General features: G+C 43.8%; 1 protein-coding gene across 34 annotated transcripts in view; it reads left to right on the top strand.

Moving 5' to 3' along the window:
* SORBS1 (sorbin and SH3 domain containing 1) overlaps nucleotides 1-17,607 on the top strand; it is a 231,382-nt gene that overhangs the window by 53,489 nt on the left and 160,286 nt on the right. For all 34 annotated transcript variants that reach the window (XM_055560508.1, XM_055560505.1, XM_055560534.1 and 31 more), the window contains one exon: nucleotides 8,891-8,978. Coding sequence is in view for 26 of the 34 variants with exons in the window: in XM_055560534.1 (XP_055416509.1) it covers nucleotides 8,891-8,978 (88 nt within the window). In the remaining 8 variants the exon portion in view is untranslated. The remainder of the gene's footprint in view (nucleotides 1-8,890; nucleotides 8,979-17,607) is intronic.

Raw genomic sequence — 17,607 nt, 5'->3', positions numbered from 1 at the left:
TCCCTGGGCCCAGCATGCTGGGTGTTCTCATGCCTGTATCTGGGGAGGAACTGAGCTTCAGAGACATCGAGAACCTGCTGAGTATCATGTACTTGGTAGGCCTCGACAGGCCTGACCAGAGCCCTCATTTTTTCCATTAGGATTCTAATCCCCACCCTAGAATGTTGAGTGTCTCCTTGAGTGTGGCTGTGTAATAGATGTGAACCGTGTGTGCCATTTAAGATTTTCTAATCCTCCAATTAAAAAGTAAAAAATGTTCTAGTAGCCACACTAAAAAGGTAAAAAGAAATGAAATTAATTTTAACTGTATACTTGTAAATCTGGGCTTCCCAGGTGGTGCTAGTGGTAAAGAACCCACCTGCCAATGTAGGAGACATAAGAGACACAGGTTCCATCCCTGGGTTGGGAAGATCCCCTGGAGAAGGGCATGGCAACCCACTCCAGTTTTCTTGCCTAGAGAATCCCATGGTCAGAGGAGTCTGGTGAGCTGTAGTTCATGAGGTCGCACAGAATCAGATATGACTGAAGTGACTTAGCACGCATGCTTATTTTAACCCAGTGTATTTAAACATTTTTTCAATATATAATCAGTACTTTTAAAAATCAGTGAGCTATTTTATGTCCTTTTTCCATACCAAGTCTTCAAAATCCAGCGTATATGTTCCTCTTACATCTCAGTTCACACCAGCCACATTTCAAGGCTTCAGTGGCCACATGTGGCTAGTGACTGCCTTACCGGACCACGCAGCTCTGGCATCTTTTGGCTGGAGAGGTGTGTTCTGCCCTGGTGCCCAGGTTAGTGAGGGGTTTTTCTAAATTAATAGTTTCAAAACGCCAAGGGACAAATCAGTGCTGTGCTTGTCTGCAAGAGTGTCACCTGAGGAGCGTCGTCTAGAGCCCCAGGTGACTCTCTAGCCTGATTGGAAACTACTGCTCTAAAAAACGTTTGCTGGGCAGTTCACCGGGGCTCTGTGCCTTGGCCCCACCCCCTCTTAGGGACACTTGCATTCCAAGCACGTTCCTTTTGGGAGGTGGTGGTGGAGGTGTGATGGGAAAGGTGGGGGAAGGCATGCCCCAAGGGCCTTTTCCCTCCCCTGCTGAACAGAACTGCCATTTCAGTGGAAAAACAAAATGCTGCTTATATATCTGGGTGTGATCATGCATATGAGGTAGAACCTTCTCTTTTGGTGGCTGAGGGCAGCATCCTGTGTTCTCAGGAAAGGTGAGATGAGAGAAGCAAAATATTGATATTTAGGGCAGAAGGGGATACTGTGTATTTAAACTGCGTTCTTTTCCAGTGGTTTGGTTTTTAAATTTATTTGCTGACTTAGAGTAAAAACTTTGATCCTCGAAAGTCCAGGGTCCAAACCTCAAGGTCCTCAGGCTGGGCAGGTAACATGCCATGAAGGGTGGAGGGGTTTCAAATCCAAACTTACGGGAATGTTTTTCACCAAAATGTGGCAGTCTCCCTTTTTTCTGGAAGTAGAAGACCCTCTTGGCCTTTCATTTCCCTACTTTTTATAGAGAAATATTTCTAGGAGGAAATGCAGTGCAGGCACCCTGAGGAATAGCAGCTGACACTTGGCTTTGGTGTTTAGGGAGATGAATCTGAGAGCTGTGCCCATCTAAGGGAGAACAGTCACTGCACAGTCCCCTCTGCTGTTGTCTTGAAACCTAGTATCACCAGATCGTGCCATTTTTAAGGAGAAACCACAAAGCTGGAGTATGTAAAAGGTAAAAATTGTTGAGGTTTTTAAAAGAATTTTAAAACTTAGAAATACAGGCTCATAGGAAGTTACCTGTCCTTCTCCCCACTGCAAAAGATGCAGGGCTCTTGTGTGCCCTTCCACCTAGTGGTAACATTTTACATAACTAGCACAGCATCCAAACCAGGAAGTGGGCACTGCTGCAGTCTGCCGTCCTTATTCAGATCTCACCAGTTTATAGATGCACTCATTTATGTGTGTGTGTGCGAGGTGATTTAATTTAATGCACCTTGACTAAGTACCACCCATGTGCCAGGTCTAAGGCCAACAGGGATGAGTTAGATTGGACCCCAGTGATCAAGGGACAGTTGGTTGGGGGAAACAGACTAAAGTATTTCAGGATATATCACCCTGGGATAGAGGGGAAGGGCACTGGGCACAACCAAAGGGACCTTGAGGGACAAGAGGGAAAAAACAGCTACTAAGGCAGCGGAGGGAGCTGCCTGAACAAAGGTTTCTTTATTTAAAAAAATTTTTAGCTATTTTTGGCTGTGCTGGGTCTTCGTTGCTGCGTGCCGGCTTTTTCTAGTTGCGGTGTGCAGGCTTCTCATTGCACTGGCTTGTCTTGTTGCGGAGCATGGGCTCTGGGACCCATGGGCTTCAGTAGTTACGGCACGTGGGCTCTAGAGCCTGGGCTCAGTATTTGCAGTGCGTGGGCTTAGTTGCTCCGCATCATGTGGGATCTTAGTTCCCATACTGGGGATTGAACCCACATTTCCTGCATTTCAAGGTGGATTCTTAACTACTGGACCACCAGGGAAGCCCTTGAGCAAAGGTTTATTAGACTTTGGGACTGGTGGAGCCACACCGCTGAGCTGTGAGCTTAGTTGTGTTGTGGAGATGCATGGAAAGCTGGGTATTGGAGAGATGAGCTGGAAGAGTCTCCTTGTAGGTGGCCCAAGGCTTGTTCCTGTGAGTCTCTGCATTTGCTCCTCCTCCTGTCTGCAAAGTTCTTTCCCTGTCTCTTATTGTGGCTGGGATTTTTCTCACCAGGGAGAGCTCAGGTCAATATCGTTTCTTAACTAAGCCTAGCCCTGACTCGGAGAAGGCAATGGCACCCCACTCCAGTACTCTTGCCTGGAAAATCCTGTGGACGGAGGAGCCTGGTAGGCTGCCGTCCATGGGGTCATGAAGAGTCGGACACGACTGAGCGACTTCACTTTCACTTTTCACTTTCATGCATTGGAGAAGGAAATGGCAACCCACTCCAGTGTTCTTGCCTGGAGAATCCCAGGGACGGGGGAGCCTGGTGGGCTGCCGTCTATGGGGTTGCAGAGTCGGACACGACTGATGCAACTTAGCAGCAGCAGCAGCCCTGACTACCTAACTTCAATCCTACCAACAAAAACTACTTTCAATCCATGATTATCTTATTTATCACATCCTGGGAGCAAGAATATTGCCAGACTTGTTCATTGTCAAGATTTTCCCTGGGGGTCCCCAAATCCGAACCAAGTATCTTGTGGAGATATCTTAGGAGTGGATGGGAAGAAAGGAGGATCTCACCACCTTTGGGAGGAAGGAAAACATATCCCAGTGGAAGAAAGTATGAAGTCACTGTGAGTCATTTAAATAAAGTAGGTGTGCCTTTTTTTTTTTTTTTTAAGGGAGCTAAAAATCATTTTGCTATTTTTTGACTAATTTTATTCTACTTTAAGAGCTTTGTGTCATTCAGAGAACTTGGAAACTTCGTTCTCCTTCCTACTGAATCTGTGGAGTAGGTGGGAGAGCTATAAAAAGCTCCCAAAGATCTCTTTCTTCTGCCACTGGGTGTGGAAGGGGGACAGTGGGGCAATAAGACCAGAGGTGAGCAGTGTTTGGGAGGTAGGAGCCACCTGAGTATTGAGCATCTTGGAAGCTTCAGTGGCATTCAGGTCCTGAGGGTGTGGCACTGGACCCAGTGGGATTTGCTCTGAGAAGTAGGGAAGTGCTTTCAGAGGTCAAAACAGTTCGTTTTGTATATGTTAAAGACATCTTAGAGTAATAAATGCAATTTGATTTTTAAAATCTGCATGAAAAGGAAAGATAATCATTGTGGTTTGTTTCTTTCCTGATCTGGTCTGCCTCAAGGCCAGTTGGGGATTGATTTTTCTAGCCTGGACCATCTGGGTTTATTGATGGAGGAGTTGGAGTTTGTGAGGGTGGAGAGTCTCCCATGAGCTTGGGAAGAAAGTTGGGCCTTGGAGTTCGAGTTACCTTCAGTGGACACTCCTGTGTGCCAGGCTTTGGAGGGGTGTGTGCAGAGGGTTAGAGCCAGGATCTGGGTGAACGTCATGGGCAGGATACCTCAAGGTCGCGTGGAGTTAGGACACACGAATGACGTAGTAGGGGTTGGGGAGGGCACGAAACCAGAATTCCAGGCAATGGTCAGGGACCCAGAAGTTTATAGGAGCTGAAGAGTAATAGGAAACAGCTCTGGCAATCAAGCAGTCCCAGAAATTTGAAGCTGTGTCACATCAAGCCTCATAGCCAGAATTATGATCAGATTCCTGGTGGGAGATAGGAGCCAGGCCCCACCATCCCTCAAAGGCAGAGGACAGGTGCTTTGAGCATCAAGTTGAGGGTTAGGGTCCATTAGGAACCTCAGATTGCATGTCTTGACTCTTTTCTCCTCATCACTTGGTAAACCTTTCCTTGCTGACTTCAGCCTTTGCAGTTGAACTTGACCTTGGGAATACAACTGGATTAGTGCTTTACCAATCCTACACTGACCTTCTGAGCAAAGTCCTTCCTAGTCTACTGAATTAGTGGACTAATTGATGGATGTGACTAATTAGATTCCAGAGGCCAGTGGCAAGACTCAGTGGTTAGGGAATGGATTGACTTGGTCATCCTTTAGTTGAAAGGCATGAAATTTGTGGTATACATTGAAGGAACCTAGAGAGTTTGAAGTCACTTGGGATACAGTGATCACTAGTCAAGCAAACAAAAGAGCTTAAACAACAACACAAAGACAAAACAGACAGCAGCATGGATCCTTATCCATATGTTAGTGGGAAAACAATATAAAAATAAATGATTTGTGCTCTGAAGGAGAGATATGCAGTAGTTATGAATGTATCCAGAGGGGCTTTTGTTGGTCCAGAGTTGGCTGGACAGTCTGAATTGGTGTTGAGTAGGAATGAAGGTGGCCAGGGTGACTTTCCCAACATCCAGGATTGTTCCATGTTCTTGGGTTGGGCTAGAGATGAGGATATAGATGAGGGAGCTGATGGTTCAGGGTATTTGGCAGGGTTTTGAGCAACTCTTATGATGTCTTTTGGAGGATTAGGTCAGAGAAAGCTCTTGTTTTATGCAAGCATATAAAGTACTGCAAGAAATTTTGGATTGCTTATCCCCCCAGAAGCATCTTGTGCTTTTGCTAGACTTCCTGCCCCACTGGGCCCTTCCAGATTTGCATTATGGCCAGAGAGGAGAGCCCTTAGACTGAAGGGGCTGCTTGTCTCCTTGTTCTGGTAAAGGATACGATGGATTGCTGCTGGGCCTTGCAGCCAGGGAGACTGACCTTGGTCAGCTGTGGTTTTCTCCGGTGCTGGGCTGTCTGAAGGTCACCCAGTAGCATCTGTTGATGTCAGAGAAGAGATCTGTCTAGGCTGGTCCATTCAGGAAACCGGCTTCCTCCGATCTGTCATCCTTGTGGTACACAGCATTTACTTTGCCATTCTTGGCTTGAGATTGTTCAGGCCATTTCTTGACCGCAAGTGGGAATCTGGGAAGAGAAGTGCTGGGCCAGCTTGGCAGGTTTCCAGGCATCTCATCGATCTGCAGTGTCCTGCTCTTTGGTGGGCAGTAGGGACCTGATCAGAGTACTGTGTGCCCTGGAGCTGTTCCTCAAAGGCCATGTTGGTGACCAGATGCTCCCAGACCCTTTGCTCTGTCAGGGTGAGCTGACACACGTGTAAAAGGGCTCAGATTTGCTGAGACTGGACAACTCCAGTAGTCTGGGTGCCCTGGCATTGGGTCATGGTGTACAGGGATTAGGGCAGAGAGGGAGGCTGGCTTCATTTACCCAGTTGCCATCCTGGCTGTTGCCATTCTATTTTTATTTAAAGTAAAAAGGAGTTAAGTGATCGTGGTGACAGTATGGGGTAAGGTTAGTAAGTAAACAGACTAAGGATGTGCAACTCCCCCAAAGCCTGCATTCTTGAATCCTGCCAGAAAGATGCTCAACTAATGACCTTGACATTGTTCTGAAGAGTGAAAGTTTGTTCCGGAAAAAGGTGAGAGGTGACCCTTTTCTAAATGAATATCAGAGTTTGGGCATCAGAATCACCTATATAATTCCTAGAGCGCCAAACCAGAGATTCTGATTTGATAGGTCTGAGGCCCAAGAAGCTGTTTTTGTTTTCTGCTGCTGCTGCTGGCTGCTAAGTCGCTTCAGTCGTGTCCGACTCTGTGCGACCCCATAGACGGAAGCCCACCAGGCTCCCCCATCCCTGGGATTCTCCAGGCAAGAACACTAAGTGATTCTAATTTTCAGCCAGATTTGGGAACCTGCCCAGCAGGTACAGATCCAGAGATGCATCTTTGTTTCCTTGTACAGACCTTGACCCTGAACCCTAACCATGGCCGTGTATTTGGTCTTCACTCCTCTTTATGGCCCTTTTCCAAAGCTTGTCTTTCGGGGATGCTGCCCTGGCTTTGCCACACTTGGATCAGGGCTGAAGGCTCCTCTCTTTCTTATCTGTGAAGAAAGGGGGACCTCCACTTGGGCATTTTTTTTTTTCTTTTTTTCATTGGAGGATAATTGCTTTACAATATTGTGTTGGCCTCTGCCATACATCAGCATGAATTGGCCATAGGCATCCCTGTGTCCCTTCCCTCCTGAACTCCCCTCCCATGTCCCTCCCCATCCCTCCCCTCTGGGCTGTCACACAGCACTGGGTTGAGCTCCCCATGTCGCATGGCAAATTCCCACTGGCTATCTGTTATACACATGGGGAGGCATATGTCTCTGTGCTCTTGTCTCAAGTCATCCCGCCCTCTCCTTCCTGCACTGTGTTCACAAGTCTGTTCTCTATGTCTCTGTCTCCATTGCTGCCCTGCAAATACTTGGGCATTTTGATGGGCAGATGTTTTGGAACGTTTTCTCACAAACCTTGCTGCCTGAGTCTCGACTGCATAGTAGATTCTGGCAGTAGAAATCCAGGTCTCGAGGTAGAGACAGGACCATCCCGTGATGGCACAGGGAAAAATCTGTTTACTGTCTTCTCAGACATCATGGAGGTTCTGGAGATACAGGAAGGTTGAGTGTTTCGACCCCTTTGTTTCTAGGGTCCTGCAGACTCTGGGACAGCATTGATTGCCCTGAGGGAGTGACAGATGGGCATGGCCTGGCAGTGGGGCTGAAACTAGTGGCATTTTTGATCTGGGCACTTGGCAAGGTCAACTTTCAAGAGTGTACATGTGGGGTGTGCATCACACTTACACTTGTAAGATAATACAAGGTCTAGACAGTATAAATCGAAGGGGCTGTTCATAAGTTTTGCTCCAGCCCACACTGTCCCTGTCATTCCCACCTCCCCTTGGTTAGCCCCCTGCCTGCCGCACTCCCATTCCTGCTTCAGGCTTTCCTCTGACGCTTGGCTGTGTTAGGGTGCGTCTCTTCCCCTCAGTTGCACTAGGAGCTCCTACTCAGGGCTCCCGTGGCGCCTGTGCCTGCCTAGATCTTTACATTCACCTGTTGTTTTAGAAGTCTTTGAGTGTCTGAATCTCTTGCCCAAAGAGAGCCTCTTCATGTATCCATCACCTCGCCTGCTGCCTGGCGTGTAATAGGACTCAGTAAATACCTGCTGAGTGAGAGAATCAATACATTCTTTGAGGGGAATGATATAAATAACTCCCTTCGTGACCTTATAGTTGAGCATTGTTCATTTATTACAGTGCTCGTACCTGTATATAAGCTTATGGATAGCCTTGTATTCTAGATGCATATTCAGGGACATTTTTCTAGTGTACAGAGTGTTTCAGACAGTTTGGAATGTTAACCGAGCACTTTTGAAGTAGCCAATTCATGTTATTTGTGAGAACTACTTCTGTACTTAAAGAAGCACAATTGTATTGAAAATGTCACATTAGGAAACAGGCCCATAGGGAACCTGATATAACTTAACTCTTACATTCTTTGGCAAATGAAGGTATGGCCAGCATTTTAGTACAGAGTAGGTTGGCTACTTCGACTGTGTTTCCTTGAATTGAGTCTTTAGCTTTGAGAGAAACACACACATACCCCTGTGTGTATGTGTATATATATAAAACTGACTTTTTGCTTTGTAATAGAAGACTGCTGTGCAGGGGGGCATAGTGAAAGAGTCCTGGGTTGAACCTCAGTTCTAGAGACAGAGCCAGTTCTAACTGTAGGAGTAGGTAAGTTAGTTTCCTCCTTTCACTTATGTAAAATGGGAGTGATCTTCTTGTTCAGGGGTTGCAAATGTCTACAGAAATGAGGTCACTAACTTAAGTTGCTATATGTGCTTATACCTTTTTTCCCCTCTCTTAGAGCTCAACCCCTTAGAACAAAATTTTCCACTTTTGTTAGAATCATAGGGAGAGGGAAATATTTTTGTATCTCTAACAAAATAACACAAGGACAGTGATCACCACAGCTTTCCTCTGTGTTGGGATGATGGGGAGCGATAGGGACTGTGGCATATTGGAATAGCCAAGCCTGCCTGTGAAGGGCAGCTGTTTCTTAGCACCAGCTGATTATTTTCAGATACGAACAGGGACCATGTTGACAGATCCTCTCTTTTTTGAAAAGAGAAGCCAGAAATCTGGGATTTTATGTGACAGTTTTTGATTTTTAAATTTTTGGCTCAAATTTTCTAAACATATCCTGCAGATTACTATAATACCTCTACAGGCTAGAGGTGACCCACTTGGCATCTGTCATAGATGGTCTCAGGAGCTTCTTTCTGCCTGAGATCCATCAATTCTCACGGGACCTTTTCAGCCAGTGAACTAAAGATTCGGCTTCTACCAGGGTGAGAAGGAAGTAGGGCTGGAGGATGAGGAAGGAGGCTTTGAGTCTAAACAGGGTGCCTAGCCATTGGTATTTAGAAGGCCTCCTTGGAGAGAGGCCGCAGGGTGCCTGCTTCAGATGTCTTGTATGTTTGTCATTGCAGGAGTGGCATTTGTTGGAAGAGTTTGTGAGACCTTCTCCCTGCCTGGAGCCCCAGGACCAATGCATCTTTCCAGCACCTTACACCACTGGTAAATATGTGTTGTGTTTTATTTGTTGCTGCTGCTGCTACAATGGAGGGCCATGTTTTCAATGGACTATGGAATGGGATTTTCAGAGAACCACACTGTGTTTTCTGTCATAGAAGGAAGGAAACTGGGACTGGCCTATGCATATATGAGTTCTGCTACCTCCTTGGTTCTGCTATTTATTGTGGGTTCTTAGGTGCATTTTTTTTTTACCTCCCTGGGCCTGCAGACAGTGAAATGACTCCTGCTCTGCTGAAAGATTATGTGAGAATGATTCCAAGGGAATAAAATGCTGAGCAAATACGGAGTAATCCTGTTTAGTTCTGAGATGTAGAGCTGGGTGATTCTGTGCAAGCAAGTTGAGAAGTGAACGCGTATGTTAGAAACACAGATTTTTAAATACGTATTTTGAGTCCTCCAGAGTGGTTCTTCAAGGGATTTGCATTTTTGTTTTTTTCCTTTCTACCACTCCAGCTGCCATTTTTTAGAAAGATAAATTAACTCTGTTTCACAATTACCTTCATTTTTATTTGCCATCAGATAGTTTCACAGTTAACAAATGTTCTTCCGCTTTCCAAAAGAAAGTTAATTACTCATCACAGCAGGTAAATGTCTTGCATCTATGGCAGCTGAAAGAGGCAAAAATATGTCCTTAACACCAGTGGGTTCTAATGCTAAGAGTGCTTGGAGGCATACCAGCTAGTTGATGGTGAAGGCCTCACGTGAGTTCTGAGCTGGAGGGACCATGAGCCAGGAAGGCAGTATGACCCATGTGTCTTGATTCCAGCCATTCTTTATTGATTGAGAGAAGCTGGTTTGTTTGCTGCTGACTACCTGGTCTGCTCCTAACTAGGTGAATCGGATGCTCTTACGACCCAGTGAGACATGACCTGGAGGCATGGCTGCCTGGGGAGTATGCAGGTTGCTGGAGTGGGGCGGGAAAGAAGGGCAGTTGGTCAGGACCAAGGTTAGGGACCCAACTGAAACATGGGAGGCTGGCTGTCCCCATTACTGTGCCTAAAGGGACACAGTGGACATTCTGGCTTCCTCAGAGTCCCATCTTTTAGGAAGAGGTCTATGGTGGAGTCCTCGGGGAAGCAGGTGGTCTCAGGTGGGTGGGACACTTCCTCTGTTCAGTAAACATGCATGAATGCCCACTCTTTGCCAAGGCACGGCTCTGGGCACTGGGGACTCAGTGGACTGAAGCTTGGATTTGAGTGGGGTGACAAGAATGTGACCTCCATGAGGGCAGGGGTCTTTACTTATTCACTGCTGTCTACCCAGCTCCTAGAAGAGCACCATGTACATGGTGGTGGGTGCTCATGAAATAAGTGTTTTGTGAATGAAGGAAATAACTAAATAGATAATAAAATTTCAGGGAGTGATAAGTGCTATAAAAGAAGTGAGGAGTTCTTTTTAACACCAACAGCATTTTGTATTGGGTATAGCCAATGAACAATTTTGTGATGGTTTCAGGTGAACAGTGAAGGGACTCAGCCATACATGTGCATGTATCCATTCTGCCCCAAACCTGAGGGGTTCCTTTTGAAAGAGGTCTGAGAAGGTCTTTGGAGAGGGGTGGATAGAAATTGTGTGCAGAGATCTGAATGTAGTGACGGAATCTGCAGAGAGGTAGTTAGCAGAGGAAACAGAAGGCAAAAAGAAAGGCCTTGGTGTAGGCTGAGCTTGGCAGGATAGAGGGGCAGGAAGGCAGCCAGTCTGGCTGGCCTTGAGCTGGGGAGTGGTTCTGGGGAGCAGAGTGATATGAAATGAGGTCAGTGGTAGATCTTATAGGCATGGTAAGGAGTTGAGATTTACTCCAAAACCTTGTGTGTGATTGGATACCTTTTGAGAAGTTTGAGTAAAATAGTGATATGATCTTCTTTGAGCTTTAAAATTATTTCTCTGGGTTCTAAATGGAGAATAGACTTTTGGGGGCAAGAATAGAATCAGTATGACCTGTAGGTGGCCCTTCTGGTCTAGGCAAGAGATGAGGGCATGGCTTGGATTAACATGGTGAATATAAAATGATGTGATCTGGTCAAGCTCAGGGTATATTTTGAAGGTAGAACTTGCTGGATTGAGTGTGTGGTATGAGCAAAAAGGAAAGTGGGTAAGTCCAGTGTTTTTGGCTAGGTGAGTGGTGTTGTTATTTACTAAGATGGGGAACAGAGAAGGAGGTTTGGGGAGGACCCTGAGAGTTCCATTTGGGCATATTAAGTTTGAAATGCCCATTCAATATTCATATAGAGATTTAGAAATTCAGAGTTGGCTGGAGCTGGAAATGGTACCTTTGAGAGTCATCAGCATGTAGATGGTATTTGAAGCTATGAGATGGAGATGATGATTCAGGGAGAGAAAGAAGAGATAGGTAGAATTTGGACAAAGAAAATAAAAGCAAAGGGCTAATTTATCATATAAAATTCCTACTAAGAAGTGAATGAAGACACATCTCTAATGAATAAGGGATTTGTTCAGTCGCAAGTCGTGTCTGACTGCTAGCTACCCCATGGGCTGCAGCATGCCAGGCTTCCCTGTCCTGCCCTGCACCATCTCCCAGAATTTGCCCAAGTTCGTGTCCGTTGAACTGGTGATGCCATCCAACCATCTCATCCTCTGTCACCGTCTTCTCCTTCTGCTTTCAATCTTTCCCAGCATCAGGGTATAAACTGCTGAATAAGGGATAAGTTCATGTAATACAAATATAAATGATTCAAGTGAGATGACATGAAAATATAATAAAGCCTCACCTTATGTTTTTTTAAAAAATGGAAATACTGTGACTCCTCCAAATCAAGAAAATTAGTTTTAGAATTGCATGATTTAAAATCTGGCCAGCTGAGTGAATTATAAACTGCATTTATGCAGTTGGCACATGGCTGTCTTTGGCTGGCAAGCAGAAGGATCCAGCATCCTTTGCCAATAACAGCCTGTAAGTTACACCGTTCTTTATATGCGCTAGAACTTCTACAAGCCATTTTGATGAAGTTTAATTCACTGTTAGTTAATACATTGCAAATTTTTTTCATTCTCTGATCACACTCAAAATTTCATTAAATGAAGGTTTGCTAAATGGAAAGCAGTCCCTGAAAATCAGTAATTTGGTGGTGAAAGTTGTGATATAATTTTATGAAAAAGCCAAAAAGACAACCTTGATTTGCAGGACCACAATTTATGAAATATTTTTATATCTTTGAAATACCAAAGATAAATGCTACAAGATAATAAAGCAGCAAAAATAGATGGTGATGGTTGTAGTAGATGTATGTGTTTCAGGACCACCCATACACCTTTAATCATCAGCCACTGATATGAGAAGATTATTTTTTGAGCAAACACATTTTCCATTTTCATCTATTTGTGGGTTTCTGGCACAGAATACAGCTCTATATTGGTTTTGTCCCCTTCCCAGAGAAAACACCCCACTGAGCTTCCTGCATATTCTCCCTGGGCTCCTTGGTTTTTCTGTTCCTACATTACCTGGGAAATCTCTTTAGCCTGGTTATCTCCAGCCCCCAGAGACACTTTTGCCCCCTTCCCAAAGTTACCAACTCAAAGCCTGTCCGCCTCCTCCCTCTCCCAGGTTTAGGGTCCCACCGTCTCTGGCTGCCCTGTGAGCCTCAGGTTAGCCCTCCCCAGACGTTCTTGGATATCTTCAAGATTCTCTTCTTTGAAACATTTCCACTTCTTCTCCAGGCTTGATTTTGTTTTTTAAAGGCCTTTTGTGCAAATGACAAAAAGCACAGAAAGCTGCGCAGCTGTTGAGGGCAGTGGGCTACTGCTACTGCTGAGTCGCTTCAGTCATGTCCTACTCTGTGTGACCCCATAGACGGCAGCCCACCAGGCTCCCCCATCCCTGGGATTCTCCAGGCAAGAACACTGGAGTGGGTGCAGTGGACTAAGCAGCATGCTGAAATGTGCTGTTTCAATTGCCTAGGGTAATGGGCAGCCCTCACTTGCTCTTCCATGCATCTCAAGACCCTTGTGTTTCAGTGAAAATATTTTCAGTGAGACTTAGGAATATCCCTCAGGAGACTTAGGGAGTATCTAATCTCTGGAAAATGAGCACTTATTGGGTAGTGTTCTATATCTGAAACCACTGATTTATGGCAAAATGAAGGTTTCAGTGGAATGTTCATGACGATTGACAGCAACCCTGGTTTTCACTCGTCATCTTTTCTCAGAGTGGAACCTAAATAAAATTAAAAAGAATGAAACCTACTGGCAGTCATAAGGTGAGGATTTCTCCTGTTTCGTTTTCAGCAAGTGGTTTTAGGAATGAGGGGAAAAAATTTTTTTTTGGTACCTTCCCATGCCCCCAGAGACTTAAGTGGTGGGACATTTATAAATGGTACTATCTCCCTTATGTTTTTTTAAAAAAAGCCAGGTGTGCAGAATAGTGCTTCATTACTCATGTGCATGTGGGTCATTTTAGGAGGAGCTGCTGGAGATGAGTAACCTTGGAGAAGGGCAGTAGTATATGAAGGGAACTTACTTTTCAGTCTCCACCCTTCTGTCCTAAATCTTTTGGTTTATGTATTATCTTTCAAAAGAATAATAGTACCTCTTCTTGGCTTAACAAATGACCTAGAAAAATAATAGAACCTCTTCTTGGCTTAACAAATGACCTAGAAAAATCTAAAGTTCCTTCACTTCTTGTTTTTATCGGGACTCTTGCTTGATGTGTGTGTTGACCAAGGTCATTGTTGGTTCAATCGCCATTGCCTTTATTTGTTGTAACGCTTCATGTTCATCAGCAACTTGGTGTGAGGCTTTGGGAAGAAATTTTCCTTTACTGTTCTAGGTCCTTCTGACTGGTCTAGGATTTGAACTGACATCAGACAGATTAACAGGAGAAAACTAAACAAAAGTGTAACAACCTGTGTGCAAGGGAGAGACTCAGGAAAACTCAAGTAACTCCCCTAAGTGTCCAATACTCTAGCTTTCGAGACTGTCCTTAGCTAAAGATAAAAGAGGATGAGAGTCAGTTACGGGAGTTGACCAGGAAAAGGACTGTAAGGCAAGGTAAGGTTGTTATGCAGATTAGTCATCATCTTATCCATTGATTAGAGTGTCTAGAGGTCTGATCATCCTCCTCTACCTGGTACAGCAAGGACACGCCCTTACACATGACGATTTACCTGTGAGTGTTTCTTCTAAAAGGGTCGCTTCTGTTTGGTTTTCAGAATTTTTCCCATGTCTGTGGTTTCTTAGAAACTATAACCGGCTTAACATAATTAATATGCCAAAGAGATATGTTTTGGGGTGGCAAATTCTGTTCCCCTACAGCCTCTCTAACTTGACCTTCACATTTCTGTGTGTTACAAAAATGTCAATCAGGCCAATTTCATTTCCTCTTTCGCTCTTTCAAAAAGGATTCAAGGCTGTTTCTGGCTAATATTTTACTCAGCCGCCTTAGACAATTGTGAATTCAAATGGGGTGTAGTTGCCATGAGTTGAGGCACAAATTATATTCGTTTCAGTGGGCCATCTCCCTGCTGCCCTGTAGAGCAAAGTCTTATTATTGCATTGTGGATCAGAACATGGGATTTGGAATCTGTTGTGGTTGATAGCCCCTAACCCCAGAGTTCATTCAAAATGATCTTCCCAAACTCATTTTCCTTGTTTTAAAAATCTCAGCACCTGTCAGAAACTGTCAGTAATTTGCCCAAGTTGTAACTTTTTTTGAAAGCGGAGACTGAATCCAGTGTCTAGGACTAATGGGCGGATCACCTCACTGTTTGGAGTGTGTGCTCCTTCGGGGTCTGTTTCTATGGGGGTCATTGTCTAAAAGTATCTTCCTGGGCTAGCATGTTCGTTTGTGTTCCCAGAGGTTCGTAAAGCTGTTTTCTGGCCAACATTTTTGTATCCTACAGAGCCATGACATTCGTTCCGTCCAGCGGCCACATTTCTTAGGTGTTGATGTTTCTCCAAGAGATTTACACATTTGATTTTATACTTTTAAAACAAACAGGGAGTTGTATCACATTTGCCAGCCAACCATGTGTAAAAACAAGATACTTTCTCCTTTTCTATCTAGTCACTACAAATAGTGAGATATTTTTCAGTCCCCCATCCTCCTCACCAGGTTTGGGGAAGTAAATGTTAGATTGTGCTTGGGGATGCCACTGAGATAAGGCCATCAACGTCATCTCCAGTGATCACTGAATGTCACGGAAAGAAATGCTCTTGATTGCTCCACTGACTCATTTAGACTAGGCACCGCCTGATACCTGCTTCACAGCAGTGCCCTCGTCCTGCAGTCTCTTATCAGCATAGAGATGACTCACTCTGTTTTCCTCAGTAAGAGAGATTTTCTCTGGTCTGCTGATTCCATCAGTGATTTAAAAGGAAAAAAAAAAGGATCCTGCAGGAGTATGTTTGAGAAAAAAAAAAAACGACTACATTATCTGTGTTTGAACTTGCACAATTGAACTTTCACTTTTATAATCAGGTATTGGTTCTTAGGCTTTTGTGAGAAGAAGGGTCAAGAACACCACCCCTCCACCCCAGATGCACGTGTACCCACATAATTTGCATAGATAGTACTTTTACATTTTAAATAGATGACATTCCCCCATCTGGTTATCATGCCTTCTAACTTAGTCATGTAAACCATTAGCATACCATTATAAAAGTGGCTGCCTCTGGGTACCTCTGGGTGGCATTTCTGATTAGACAAAAAGTTTAGGGAAAATTGCTATGTTCAAGGCAGCCTGACTTTGAAATGTACAACTTCTGGAATTGTCCCAACATGGACTCAAAAGCTGAAAATACTCTTAAATCAATTTCTGTTGTTTTAATTAAAGAAGGAAGTAAAGGTATCTTTACCCTTCTTGCTTTCTAACAGCTAATTTCAATCTTTTTCCTCAAATTTATGTATTCCCCCATCCTCATTCCCCTTGGGCAAGAGAAAAGCTATTATAAGGGAATGATATAGGTTTAAAAAAAGAGTATATTAAAAAAAAAGTGTATAGAATCCATTCTTCATTTTCCAATAAATTTGTGTTTCTAGACACTGAATTTACTTCCTGAATCAATCATGTTTATAGCATTTTGTCCTTCAAACTAACTGTCTATAAAACACCAGTATTTAAAAAAATTTTAAAGTAAGTGACCAGAATTTTCAAAGTTGGGGAAGTTTCACATGATTGGGTTTCTAGCTGCTGTGCACAGTGAGAATATCTTAACAGTGCTGAGCCATATTCTTACATGGAACAGTATGGGCTGCAGTGGAACAGCCATTGACCCATCATGTGAGAGCATATGAGTCCCAATTTGTTGCAGTCCCCAGACCATCATCTGTTATCTGGTTGGCCCTCACAGCCTATATAACTCCAGCCTTTGTAACTCCTGACTTTCAGTATCAGTTTAAAATCTTATCTTGACATATCAAAGGATCTTGAGGTTCAGCAAAGAATCATTTTGGTATCCCCCTTTTTAAATGTGGAAACTACATTTACAGTGATAGAAAAATAGTTGTCTGTGGAGTGAAACTTTTTTTTTCTTTAAGAGATTTATGCCTTTTTAAATAAGAGGGGAAGGAAAGACAGCAATAATGTGATTTTTCAGTATTCTTTACAGATATCCAATCATTATATTAATTTTGAAACATATCATGTACTCTGTATAATGTGGTTTGCTCATAAAATTACCATGTTGGAGACATTTATACAAATCTACTAATTATATTTGCTCTTAAATAGTTCCAGTTTTTTTTTTCTTTCTTTCAAATGGAGCTGAACTACTGAACTTGAAGGAACTTGAACATTTCTTAGTTTCCCTTTTTATAATAAGCAGACAAAAATATAAAACTGGATGACAGAAGTCCCTGTTGTTTTGGTGAAGCAGAGCTGTTAGTTTTTTGGTCCCTGGTACCTTCCAAAATATTCAGTAGGTTATAGGAAAGGAGCTTCATACAAACAAAAGCCAACAAGCAATCCTAAAACTTTAATAACCATGTGAATTTAATCTAAATCATTCCCATTTTATAAGCTATTGTGAACAGTCTGTTTCTAATAACGCCCTTTTCCTCCTAAAATTATTCCTGTAAACTTCCGAAAACTAAATGCTAGCCAGAATGGAGATAGCCTCTCAATCCTTTTTCATTTTTAACTGATCGGCTTTGGGTGAAAGCTCTTTGGACACTCTCGGTCTGCTGGACTAGCCAAGGAAGACAGTAGTTCTCATTCTGGTAACCTACTGGGCCCTTACTGACCACCTGCCCTGGGACAACCCACCCTCCCCAGGCTTTGTTTGTTTCTTATATGTAATGAGATTGTGTTTGAGTTTCACTCAAACCCCAACAGTCTAGACCTGTCATGTTCTGTCACGTGCCCCACACACGCAGAGCTGCACATGAGTTCTGGGAAACTCTGGAGACCAACTACACAACCAGGTCTAGGGGGTTAGAAGATCAACATCTCAAAGTGAAACCATTGGGTGGTGTTTCAGGAAGCACTGAGGAGCTCCAGTTCTTTATGTCTCAGCGCAGAAAGAATTCAATGAGAAGCAAAGTGGTAGATAAGAAATGATGTGTTAGAATAGGATGTTCATGAAGCTTACAAGCCATTGGGATGAGAGAGTGCCATACCATGAAAACTTTCCTTTATAATCAAAGGAAAAGTGGGGA

This window comes from Bubalus kerabau, chromosome 22, assembly GCF_029407905.1.
Source record: "Bubalus kerabau isolate K-KA32 ecotype Philippines breed swamp buffalo chromosome 22, PCC_UOA_SB_1v2, whole genome shotgun sequence".
Lineage (NCBI taxonomy): Eukaryota > Metazoa > Chordata > Mammalia > Artiodactyla > Bovidae > Bubalus > Bubalus kerabau.
This window is presented reverse-complemented; position numbering and strand designations above follow the sequence as displayed.